We start from the raw sequence: 14,012 nt of genomic DNA, 5'->3' as shown, positions 1-14,012 counted from the left end.
GTCCTTAAAGGGATTGTATTGTTATTTCCATAGTGTGAAATACCAAGAAGATTTAACAGTATATTTATGCCCATTTAAACTAGGAATAAATTTTTCCCTGCTCTTAAAGGAATATTTATCTTTTGTAAACTACCAAAAACGTTTAAATGAAATATTCAGATACGGGCATTACTTCAGTATTCTATGTATCTTACTTCGATTTAAAATTGCAAAAAGTTTACTAGTTTTCATAAAATATGCAAAATATGGAAAATACGCAAAATGTGCAAAATATGCAAAATATGCAAAATATGCAAAATATGCTAAATATGCTAAATATGCAAACTATGCAAAATATGCAAAACATGCAAAATATGCAAAATATGTTAACTGTTAACTTTATCTTTCAGACAAATTTATCATTTTTATTATAATAATATGTCTTTCATTCTTTTTATTTCATATCTTTGTTAAATTATTTTTCTGAAATTCTGTTAAAAGCATCTTTTTGTTTATCTGAAGGATACATCAACAAAATAAACCAAGCAGCTATCAACTATTACAAAAGTCTGATCAATGAACTAAAAGCCAACAACATTATACCTATAGTAACATTACTCCACTTCGACACCCCACAACCGATAGAAGAAATAGGAGGTTGGATGAATGAATGGGTAGTCGACAGATTCGTGGAATATGTTGAAGTTTGTTTTAAGAATTTTGGAGAGGACGTGCAACATTGGATAACTTTCAACGAGCCCGTATTAATGTGTATCATGGGATACGGTATCGGTGTTATTGCCCCTGGAAGGAAGACTGGCGGAGTTGGAGAGTACCTTTGTGCTCACAATGTTATCAGAGCACATGCCAAGGTTTTCCATAAATATCAAGAGGCCTACAATCCAACGCAGAAAGGTAAAATAGTTTATACATTAAAACTTACTGAAATATAGTTCTAAAAAATGGTTTATAATGGTTGTGAAACTATTTCCTTGTGGCATTGCTATATTATCTACTTTATTTCATGGAAACTTTTTTTTTGGGAGGTGTGAATCTTCGCAAGACCGTCTGGGAAGGTGTCCCAGGTTTGTCTGATTCAGTCTGTCCTACTTCATCTTGACGGGCCGCCTACTGACTAAACCCACCCCCTCTTTCTCCAGCCGACGAGTCTGGAACCGCTCTTAGCGAGCATGTCTGACGATTCATGGGAACTAACCACAATTTTACTTAAACAAACGTCTATTTTGACTTGTCCTCTTTGTGTTATGTTGTGTCCTCTGTTACTCGTCTTCAAATGTCACTTTCTTTACTATATTTATTTTTGCTAATTATTTAGTTGGTGGCAAGTCCATATTCTTCAAGGTATCTCATTAGTTTACCAAGCATCTTTCCATATTCCCTAAACTATTTCCTATTATCGTGGTCTCAGATAGCTCATTGTCTGAGGAATGGTAAGACAATATCAAGGAAAATAAGTTTAGATTACAACGAAATATGCACAAAGAAAGAGATGTTCTAGGTATACCTTTGTCTGGAGGAGACGGGAGGTGAGATTTTCCAAATGAAGGACAATAAATCGGCTGGCCAAGATGATATACGAGCAGAAAAAATAAAGAACTTTGGAACAGAAACCGTACAGTGGTTTAGAGAAATGAGGAATTCCTGCATTTCTCCTTCTTCTTCTTCTCCTTGTAATACTACTATGTCCTGTTTCTTCTGTTACAGTCTCTGCTGCGATCCGGAGCTCCAGCTCTCGTACCATCGTTTTTTGGGTCTTTCCATGGGTCGCTTGGTATTGGACTTCTGTGTCTTCGCCCACTGCGCCATACGTTCAGAGTCCATCCGATCTACGTGGTCCTCCATATGCGTCGTAGTGCTCTACGTCTTGAACGCCTAGCTCTCTCAATGTGTCTTCGTTTCGTATTCTATCTCTGAGTGTAATACCTCTTATGGATCTTAGGGTTTTCATCTCTGTTATTCTCATTATTTGTTTGGTCTTTGTTGTCTCGGCCCTTCTCTCAGCTGCGTATGTCAGTACGGGTCTTAGGGATCCATAAACTATATGGAACTATAAATACAATGCTCAAAGAACTGGAACAGTAGCCTCGGATACTGGATGGAATTCCTGCATTTGTATGTTACAAATCCTCAAAATTTGGAACAAAGCTAGAGTAGTGGCCTTCCTAAAACCAGATAAGTTTTAGACCTGTCTCTCTTTTGTGTTACCTTTTCAAGGCGTTCCAAATAATCATACTAAACCAAATCGCCGCATCTGTAGAATATTTCAGAACGATCAAGGACGAATAATTCATACTCATCAAGTGCTACTTTAGTCAAATTCTTATTTTCATCCCATATATTATTGAGAATGGTTTTGTACGAAAAAAATAACAGGAGTAGCATTCAAAGCTATAAAATTTTTATGACATAAATATGGTCATAATGATAACGACAAAAGGTTAATGAAATGTCTTCTCCAGAGTAAATGCTTCTACGTAACGCTTCAGTCCAAGAGTAGAGAGTGAAGGAAACAAAAAAATGGACACCCACAGGGTAGTGTTCTCGCGCTGATTACAAGAATTTTGTATGTATCCCTTGTATCACCAGCAGACTGCAAAAAACCTAAAATCTCGGAAAAGCTTTCTGAAAATATCAAAATCCATTGCCGAAACACCAGAGAAGCGACGAATATACCTATGGAGTCAGCTACCACAAAACATTTTGCCCTCTCAGAGGAAATGGTTACTGGACACAATTATTTGCCTAATCCGACATAGAAAGTGCTTAACCGACTAAGAACGTTGTGCTAGTAATCTAAAAATGGGGATACCACCCCATTCACATTCAGAATAGTCACCATCTAGTATAATGTATCATCATAAGAAATGCGTAACCACAAATTGTAGTAACTACCTAACCATTTCACCAATTTCATACCCAAGCAAAATTCTGTTGCGAATCATCAAGTGTCGCATGCAGACATACCTGGATAGACAAATACCACAAGAACAGGCAGGCTTCGTGAAGGGTAAAAGCACAAGGAAGCAAATTTTTAATATGCGACAACTCATTGAGAAAGCACGAGAATTCAAAATTCCCATGATCATCTGCTTTCTGGATTATCAGAAGGCATTTGACTGTGTAAACTAGACAGTTATGTGAAAAGTTATACATGAGATGGGGGTTCCTGATCATCTGTCAGCTCTGGTGAAAAGCCTATATGAGAACAGTGAAACCAGAATAAGAATTAAAAATCATAAGTCCAATCCTTTTAAAATAGGTAGAGGAGTCCGACAAGGATGTATTCTATCTCCAAGTCTTTTTAATTTCTATGGGGAATATATAATGATAAAAGCACTCTACAAATGGAATGGCGGTATTTCTATCGCAGGAAAGAAGATCTCAAATCTCAGATATGCAGATGATATAACATTAATAACTGCATCCGAAGAAGAAATGTCCAGCCTGCTGCAGCTAGTGGAAGCCGAAAGCAATAGATGTGGTCTCAAGATCAATAAACAAAAAACAAGAATTATGATAGTAGATTATTCAAATTCACTTCAGACAACAGGAGCCTTAGACCAGTTTGAAGTGGTTAACGAGTTCAATTATCTAGGATCGTACATTAGTAATACAGGATATTGTGAAACAGAAATACGTAGGAGAATAGGCATGACCAAAAACGCTATGAGTCGATTATCGAAAATCTGGAAAGATCGCTCCTTGTCGAAGAACACCAAAATAAGATTAGTACGTGCCTTAATTTTTCCCATATTTAATGAAGGATCCGAAACATGGACAATGAAATCGGACGACAGAAAAAGGATTGACGCCTTTAAAATGTGATGATGGAGTAGAATGCTTCGGATTTCATGGACGGAACACAGAACAAATCACTCAATCCTCCAAGAGCTTAATATTCAGCCACGACTTTCCTCCATTTGCCTCTCCACCGTCTTATAAAATTTTTCATCTATATTGCAAGAAGAAGTGATGATGATCTTGAGAGACTTATAATTTCGGGAAACGTTGAAGGGCGCAGAACTAGAGGGCGCTCATCTACTCGATGGACGGATCAAGTACAGAAAGCCAGTGGAAAAACATTATCTGAATCCATGAGGGAAGCTCAGGACAGAAGCCGATGGAAAGAGATAGTTGCTCGTGTTATAGGGAATCACGACACTAAGTAATGAGGAAACGACTGAGGAGGAGGAGAATCATGTACAGATATGAGAGACCTGCACCAGAAGACGTAATCTCACAATGGTGGCCAAGCATTGTAAGTACAGAACTTAAAGATGTTGGTGGTCCGGACATGGAAAGAAGTAAGTATGGTCTTCTCCTTCTAGAAACTTATGCTCTGCAGCACATAGGGATTCATGCTTGTTGGATTATGCGTAAGGATTCTTCTGCTCTTCCTATTATTGTACTGATATTAGGTAACGAGCGATCCAAAATTATTGGGATCAAAGCTAGCCGTGCAAAAAATTACGTATGTCCTCTTTTAATCTGAATTTATATCATTGGTTTATCAATTAATTTTGATTAACATTATAAAACATAAAAAATCAGTCAAAACCTTTAACACTGAACTTTAATCAAAAATAAAAAGAATTAACAAAATTATAAGTAACAATAATAAATAAAATCAAACAACCAACATCTCTACATAACCTAACTTTTCTTGAAGTTGACGTACACTGCAAAGTTGACGTAAACTGGTAAATATATCTGAATTAAGAATAGACATGCACTGTATAGCTATCTCTGTCGTTCAGAGCCACCTATGGTGACAATAATTTTGGATCACACGTTATGTCACACCAGTTTCTTATATCTATGAACCATGAGTGTCGTTTGCGACCTGGTCCACTTCTACCTTTAATCTTGCACATTAAAATGATTTTTAAAAGACTATACTAGTCGCCCATTAAATTGAAAATATTTCGATTTAAACTAAACTAATAAACATTTTGTTACTGCAGGTAAGATAGGAATATCTTTGGTTACTGCTTGGAATGACCCCAGAACTGATAAACCGGAGGACATTGAAGCTGCTAACAGACTTATGCTGTTCACTGTAAGCGACCAAACCAAATATACCTTTATATAATATATATTTTACTTGTATTCTGTTAAGGCTATGGGTTCATAATTCGCAAATATTTTACGGCTATCCCTACCTTTTCTGTCTTTACATGGCAAATTACGTGTAGTAAAATTCACACTGGTATGGATATATACATATTACTAGAATGTCATTCTACTTGACAATGTCATAACTGGCTTAAAGAGATGGCTTTTGACTGTTCTTTGATAACTATTATTTTTTGTATAATTGCAAATTATTAATTCAGTTAATAAAAATGTGATAATTTTTTCACTAGCTATGTATTCAGTGATTGTAATAATATATACCTACAACAAAAGCTAATGCTCAATCGAGAAAAAAGCAAAAGTGTTAAAGTGATTTTTTAATAATATATTGTTACTATGGAACGCTTACAATTTTGAACATCTTTAAAAACAAAATACTTGGATCACAGAATATATCTTAATGTATTCTCTGCTTCTATCGTCCATAAATAATACACAATAAATAACTTTTTATAAAGTTCACCTCTTAAATAAATTATTTATCAAATACACTATACGCTATGATCTCGTCAGAGATATGTAAAGAAAATAGATCAGGCTAGTCATATGCCACTCAATGCATCGGGGTGTAACGCCGATATCAAGTACGGTGGTCTATTTATCTTTGTCTGTCGTGCGAGTGTGAGCGTATCTACCAAGAGGTGGGAATAACGGAACGACAGTGACACACAGGCGGCGGCCATCATATGCTAGAGAGAGAAAGCTAAGCGCCGGTAGAGAGAGATAGATAGACCACCGACCCGAACTGTTCCGCGTTACGCTATTTTTCGAACTGGCCTAATCTATTCTGTTATATCTATGGAGCTCGTACGTAGAGGGGATATTTACAAATTCGCGAGCGCCAGTAGTGACAAATCTGTAAACCTTTACCGGAAATTTGACATAAACGTCTAAGTGATTAATTTAAAATTAAAATTAAAAACATTAATTATCAAAAATATTAGTTGGTCAAAGCTGTGGTATATATTTTTACCTTAAATATACTTACGTGTTAAATACTGAATTTAAGTTTTTTTACTGTTCCGTAATATTTATTTATAAATTATTCTATTAATATTAGCGCCATCTACACGATAACTGTGAAAAGTATCCGAAGTAAGAAATTCATATTTTATCAATAGAACTTCAAAATGATTAACAAAATCTTAAAAAAATCGATTACAATTTAATTACTTTTTTGCGTTGTAAATATTAAGCGATAACAAATAAATAATAAATTTAAAAATTACCGGTGAAAGTTGAATTAGTAATCCGCTAGGAGCGCCACCAGCGAAGCTTAGAGCGTATATATCAATATTATTTAATCAATGACTAAAAATATTACCGATTCATGTCAAATAATTATTTAACACTGTCACTGATTGTCAGTGTCTGACTGACAATATTCTATTCGACTAAGTGCGTTGTATGACAAAGATAGATTTGGAAAATATTATCACGGACATTGTGTTAATTTTTTTCGATTCCTGAAAAAACCAATAAATATTTTTGAAAAATCTAAACGCAGAATGAAAGACTAAATTATTACCGAGGGCCGAAAATCTCTTAGAATAAATAAAAAGTTTATTTTGAATGAGATATTTGAAATTAAAAATTACACTAAATTTTCTCTTAGTTTTTCACCCCTGCAACTTATTAAAATAAACAATATATAAGTTCTTAGGGACTTTCGGCCCTCGCTAATAACGTAATCTTTCATTCTGCGTTTAAATTTTTGAAAAGTATTTGTTAGTTTTCTCAGGATTCGAAAAAAATGAATTCCCATTTGAATAGCATTGCAGCCGAAAAAACGCACCGATCCTCTTAACAAAAAACGTGAGGGTCGTGGTTATTTTCGAAGAGAATGAAAAGTAAAATAAAAGCAAAAAAATATCTCTTTGGGAATATCTCAGGGAGAAACAATGCTCGGGCAAGTTTTCTATTTTAGTGGCGCGGTCAGCGGGTATAAATGTTCAAATAGGTACTGTTTTTTTATTATAGCATTTCACCAGGACGCGAGGGAGGGGTTATGTTTTGTGTCATTCATTAGATTTTTGAAAAGTATTAAACACGTATTTTTCTACTACTACATCGCCCCGTGAAAATCGTCAGATTATGTTTTTTCCATAATCCTGTAACATGAAAAGGGAAATAGAATTTGACGTGATGTTGATATGTCATATTAGGGGATGTTACACAATGAAGGGCATGGCCTAGTAGCTCAGACTCGGAAGAGATATGGGCTGGATTTTTAAGGGATGTTGTTAGTATACTGTTATTAGCTTAGAAATGAAAAAACATAGAAAAATCAAAGTAAGAATGTCAAATTAAAAAATAAAATATTGAGCGCCACCGGTTACCTTAAGGGAACCAAAAATTTACAAAAAATAAAAATATTAAAAGAAAGATAGCTAAATCAACATAAAACAAAAACATAGTCAAATAAAAAATATGTAAAATACTTTTATATGAAAACAAATATGGTGTGAAAACAAATATATCGTGAATTACCTTATCTACTCTATATATACTCAGCCAATTCTTTATTGTTCTTACGATACAAGAGAGAAGGAAAAGAGAAATAATAAATTTGTATTTTGAAAATCCAACCTTATTTATTAGAACAAAAACGTAAATTTATGAATCTGTGATCTCATGGTGTTATTTATTTTATTTAGCGTATGGCTACATCACAGGTTCATATATATACATATATATAAATTACAAACAAACAAATTACAAAATTACAAACAGTAAATACAAAAATATTCTACACACAAACATCTAGATTATAAATATATTCGATTGACTCTTTTGTAGCAACCAGGAAATCCGAAGGGTTGCCGTTATAGTATCTAATCGGGCATTCCTCTACCATGTGTTTTACTGTTTGCCTTTCGGCGCCGCAGTCGCAATTTGGTGATTGTATTTTTCCCCATCTGAAAAGTGAGTCGGAACATCTGCCACAGTTCGTCCTTATTCTATTGAGTGTGGTCCAAATTCGTCTCGGTTGGTTGAAGCCCTCAGCTTTGCTTGTAATACATAGCATGTTCCAGTTAGCTGGTGCAGCGTTATTCTCCCATTGTTCTCTCCACCGTTCAGTTACATTAAAGTTTTGATCTACTAGCCTTTTTGCTGTTTTTAGAGGCGGGTGTCTTGAACGGAGCCTATTTATGTCTCTGGCGGAAGTTCCGACATGGGAGCGGAGGTCAGGATCAGTATTGATTTTTGTAAATTCTCTGACAAGGGCATGTTCCCGGCGGATGGGTGGTGGAGCTATATGACTCAAAGCTGGTAACCAGTAAGTGGGCGTGGCCTTGATTGTGCCCGATATAGTTCGCATGGCTTGGTTGAGTTGGACATCAACACGGTGAGTATGTGTACTGTTTATCCATACTGGTGCACAGTATTCCGCTACGGGGTATACCAGTCCTAATGCTGTCGATCTAAGTGTGGGTGCTGAGGAGCCCCATGTAGTGCCGCAGAGCTTTTGCAGGATGTTGTTACGAGTTCGGAGTTTTGCAGCAGTCTTAGTAAGATGCTCTTTAAAGTTTAGCGTTCTGTCGAGTGTAACACCTAAGTATTTTGGGTGTTTATTGCAGTTAAGGAGTCTGTCCTCAAAATGGATTTGAGGTTGATAGTTGGCCATCTTGTTGTTCAAATGGAAGCAGAACACTTCTGTCTTAGTTGGATTGGGTTGCAATCTCCATTTGCGGAAATAATTCTCTAGGGCATTTAAATCGTTTGTTAGAATGCGTTCAGTGACCTCGAATTCTTTTTGACTTGCGGCAAGCGTCCAGTCGTCTGCGTATCCAAATTTTTTGATGTGGTTTCTGGCATGTCTGCTATGTAGAGGCTGAAAAGCATGGGAGCCAGCACGGATCCTTGTGGAAGTCCATTATTCAGTTTTCTTTGGGTACTAGTCTTGTCTCCCAATATAACTTTAAAACATCTGTTGGATAGCATGGCGTTAATAACCTCAGTGGTCTTTCTGCATGGGATTATTCGCACTAATTTATATATTGCCCCTTGTCGCCACACAGTGTCGTAAGCAGCAGATTGATCGATGAAGACAGCGGTTGTTTTTAATTGCTTTTGAAAGTTTGATTCCACATAATTGGTCAGGGCGAGTACCTGGTCTGTGCAGCTGCGGTTTGGCCGAAATCCTACCTGTTCCACTGGTAAGTGTTGGAATATGGTTTTGCTGATTCTATTATACAACAGTCTTTCGAACAATTTGTACACCATACTTAAGAGTGCGATGGGGCGGTAGTTTTTCGGTGAATTATTACTTTTCCCTGGTTTTAAAATGGCGACGATTTTTGCATTTTTGAGTTGGTGGGGGACGTTTCCCGTTTGAAGGATGTCAGAAAAGAATTTTGCAAGCCATTGCCTAGTGAATCTGCCGCTATGTTTGAGGAACTCAGCGTGAATGGCGTCGAAACCCGGCGCTTTTCCTGTTTTCATTTCATTTAGGGCTTGCGATATTTCTTCATGCGTAAATGGGTTGAAATATTCTGTTGAGTGTGCAAGACTAGATTTTATGGTTTTGAGGTCTTTTTTTAATTTAATTGTGTGTAAACGATTTTGAGGTGCCCTAGAGGTTGACACTATGTGCGTAGCTATTTGGTCTGGAGTTACTAGGTTGGTTTGGCGAGCGGGTGGGTTGCTACTTCCGAGTTTCCGTAGTAGGGACCAAGCTTGTCGACTTGACTTCTGAAAGTCTAGGTTTTCTATTGTCTGGGTCCATTTTTCACGCCTGGCAGCATCAATGCTGTGGAGTAGTTCATCTGCAATCTCCTGCTTTCCATCTTCGCAATATTCTTCATACAGTTTTTCGCTCTGTTCTGTCCAACCAGGGATATATTCTTTGCGGTATCCTCTAGGGATTGTCGCTTTTGCTGAGGTGATTATTGCTCCTGTTAGTTTCCCGTAGTTCTGTCTCTTTGGTGGAATCCATCCTAGGCATTTGTCAAGGTTACTGGTGAAAGCAGACCAGTTAGCTTTCTTGTAGTTCCATCTGGGGCGTGGGAACGATCTTATAATCGGAATGCTGATACCGATCTTGATTAGGACGGGGCGATGTTGACTATGTGGAAAGTCGGGCATAACCCTTCGTGATGCTGCTAGCGGTTGGCCTTTGTTGTCAATGGTAACAAAACAGAGATCAGGGTTATATTCTCTCCTTCAGGCCGCAGATCTGAAAGTGCCTCTATCTTTGGCGTCGAATAGAAGGTGGGCACCATGTTCCTCTGCCCATTCCACAAGGGACGTGCCATTTCTGTCAGTTTCTGAGTATTTCCACATCTCATGGTGGCTGTTGAAATCCCCTACGTATATGGCTGGGTGTTCATAGGGATTAAGAACTTGGACAGGCCAGGTAATAGCAGGAGGTTTGTATATGTTAGCTATTATGACATTGCCTATTTTCACAGTTACCTCGTGGATGTTGTTCTCGGGAGAAGTGGCGATTAATGCTGCATTTTCTATGTTTGAACGGACATATGTTGCCACTCCGTAAGCTCTATCGTAGGTAGCGCCCAAAAGATCATAGCCGGGGATTTTTCCTCTTGAGCTTAGTTGACCTTCGTTTTCTGTGTGCGTTTCCTGAAGTGCTACTAGGTCAACTTCGTTGTCTTTTAAAAGTCTGTGCAGGATTTGACATTTTGCCCTGCTTATGCCTTCTATGTTAAAATGGCAAACTCGTATGCTTGGTCCGAGTTCTTTGGTCAAGTGGTCCTGATAAGGTCCATTTACAAGTGTCATTTCTGGAAAGATTTTCTGTGATATTTGAATTGCCAGGAGATTCAAGATTGTCTGGCGTCTTTTGTGCTAGTTCATTTAGCGTTACCCAGGGTGTACGTGTAGTGTTCTACTACGGACGCGAACTAGCTTTACACCCCTCTCATGGTGTTACAAATTGAGATCGAGATTACCAAACAAAAAAAAAAATGAAAGAAAATTCTACATAACAAAAAATTATACCTTGTGTTACAATCATTGTCCTGGTTCTTCCTGGTGGTTGTTGAGTCCAAAGCGCGATTTCCACTTCACTTTAAAGTCACTTTATAAATGATTGGTACAGCAACAGTAGATAATTATTGATGAAACCATAGTTCATAGAAAAATCTTTATAGAAAATTCAGCATTGTATGCATTCTGCATTCTCAAAAACAAATTAGTTCTACTCGAAAAAGAACATATCAAATACATTTATATCAATTATTTCCCATGTTTCACTTAAGATTATACAGTCAATATCAGAATTAATTTTATTTAATGTTATTAAAAATTCATCTAGATTTTTGTTTATACTGCGAATATTCATAAAAGTTAAACACAGTATTTTTAAAACTTTTTTGCCTCTTTGTATTTTTTCGAGAAGGCACCTTTTATCGAGATATGGGTTCTTTTTTAATACGGTTCAAAATATACCTAAAAATGTAAATCATACATAAATTTTCATATTATTACAAAGTCTCCATAATCGTACCATACACAAATACACGTAACCATATACAAATATGTGGTGGATTTGACAAATATTCAAAATATCTCGATAAAAACTGACTTTTAGAAAAAGTACTAAGAGCCAAAAAAGTTTTAAAAATATTGTGTTTAAGTAATGGTACTACAATAATAATTTAATTGGAACGTACACAAAAGTTTGGGGGGTTTAAAGGAACTAAACCCCCATAAAATTTTTATAGGGTGTCCAAATTTCACTATAATTTTTTCTTAAGATGCTACTGTAATTAGAATGCCATATGTCCATTTTCAATAAAAAATCTTTAATATTTTTCGATATATTGGAAAAAATTGATTTTCATTTTGCAACTTCAAAAGGTTTTAACTTGTTTTATATGCACATTTGTACTAAGGTAAGTTCAAGGTTCAATCAAACTATTTTTGGTCCCAGAATATGTGATTATATTTATGACCTCCATTTTCGTTACACCCTGTGTATTTGAGGTGCAGATCTGAAAGTACAAATAAAAACGCTTAGAATAATATATGCAGTGGACCCCAAATCTTTTTTTCAGTGCGTCATTAATTTTGACGTCATTTAAGATTTTAAGAATGTCTCAAATCATTACATGGCATTTTAGTTATATCTGAGAGTTGTCAGAATATTTATATTTATATTTTTTTGTATAAACATCAATAGGTACTTTTACAAATATTTGCCAGAATATGAATATTTATAGTTATTTAACCAAAAAGTGTATTAATAAGGGCGATTAACAATTGAGATATTTTACCGCGTGAGCGGAGTGAGTGCGTTAATGTTCGAGATTGTTAATCGCCATTTTAAGTCACGAGTTCGTTACAAAACTTTTCCTTCGACCGTACTTTTCAGAAATAAAGATATATTCATCTTTTGATTTTTCAAATACACAGAATTTTAAGCAATAAAGTAAATAATAAGATACAATTACATAATATGGTACTAACAGCGGCTACTTGATTTTAAATTTTTTAGTGGGAATATAAATAGGTAGGTATATGTTTGGTTGCCTACACCACAGGTCACTGCCTATCACAGAACGTTTAATTAATTTATGCAAGCAATGTATATTGTGTTGCCTATAATGAAATCGTTCACTAATAGAAAATCATTCATTAATAGGGGTCATTAATCAATGATTTTGAGGGTGTGAAAATTGATCATAAATGGACGGTCGACGGAAAAAATATTTTAATGTAAAAGTTAATAAATATAAAATCAAATTTCACTATATAATGTCTGAATATACCAATGACATAAAATATTTATATTTACGTCGCTGAAAAATACTAACCTAGAAATGAGGCGCTCAGAGCAACAGTGGCCTAACCCCAAAAACGAAGTTTTGAGATAAATACAACCTTTGCATACGTATTTTCATTGCTCGTACGAGATGGCGCTACAAATTATGTAGCACTATTTAGCCAAATATAGAGATAGGTTGTGTAGACCCTTGTCAATCCGAAGATTTAATGTTGCCGCTTTTATTGATACATTAATCTAAAAATGCTTAATTTGTGGGTTTTGATCACTGTTGCTCTGATCGCCTCAAATTACAATTATCATTTTACCATGATAATGTGAAAATACTGTCACGATCGATTACTTTTGTGTCGAATTATCTTTATTCGCATCATTGATAGCTTATCTATTTAGAGTATTGTAATCGCCAACCGCTATTCCGCTATTCCGAATCGTGAACTCGTCATAATTTTAGGAAATTTTAACGCCAAAGTAGGGTCATCTAATGAAAATATTGAAGGAGTGCTGGGCAAAAATGGACTTGGACAGAGAAATGAGAATGGCGACCGTCTAGTGGAGTTCTGTGTAGAACATCTTACAATTACAGACACGTTATATCAACATCATCCACGGAGATTATACACATGGCGCAGCCCAGATGGACGAACAAGGAATCAAATAGACTACATCCTAATAAGATCAAGATGGAAGTCGTCGTCCATCAACTTAAAACATATCCTGGCGCAGACTGTGGAAGCGATCATCAACTCCTGGTATTGAACGTTCGACTTCGTTTTAATGTCCCCAAAAGGAGACCCCAGAGAAAAGTAATGTCTCTAAGTCCATCAAAAATCAGTGACTTCCAACAAAACCTAAAAGATGCTCTTTCTTTAGACCAAGTAGATAGTGACCCTGAGAGCACCTGGATCTATCTCAAAGATAAGGTAATCGAGGCTGCAAAAGACTGTGAGGCAGCGGTTTCCACTGGCCGTAAGCCATGGATATCCGATAATACGTGGACTGTGATTCAACGCAGAAAAGAACGTAAAACTAGATACGGAGTAAACGATGAATACAGAGCGTTATCGAGAGAAATCATAAAACAGTGCCGCAAAGATAAAGCTGATTACATCATCTGCAGAGAGAT

The 14,012-nt window shown here is 36.2% G+C and overlaps 1 protein-coding gene across 1 annotated transcript in view; it reads left to right on the top strand.

The window, feature by feature from the left end:
* The window catches only part of LOC114328482 (myrosinase 1-like), a 43,596-nt gene that overhangs the window by 23,341 nt on the left and 6,243 nt on the right, over nt 1–14,012 (top strand). The window contains exons 4-5 of the mRNA XM_028277338.2: nt 502–894; nt 4,965–5,059. Coding sequence (XP_028133139.1) covers nt 502–894; nt 4,965–5,059 — 488 coding nt within the window. The remainder of the gene's footprint in view (nt 1–501; nt 895–4,964; nt 5,060–14,012) is intronic.

Source organism: Diabrotica virgifera, chromosome 2 (assembly GCF_917563875.1).
Source record: "Diabrotica virgifera virgifera chromosome 2, PGI_DIABVI_V3a".
NCBI lineage: Eukaryota > Metazoa > Arthropoda > Insecta > Coleoptera > Chrysomelidae > Diabrotica > Diabrotica virgifera.
This window is presented reverse-complemented; position numbering and strand designations above follow the sequence as displayed.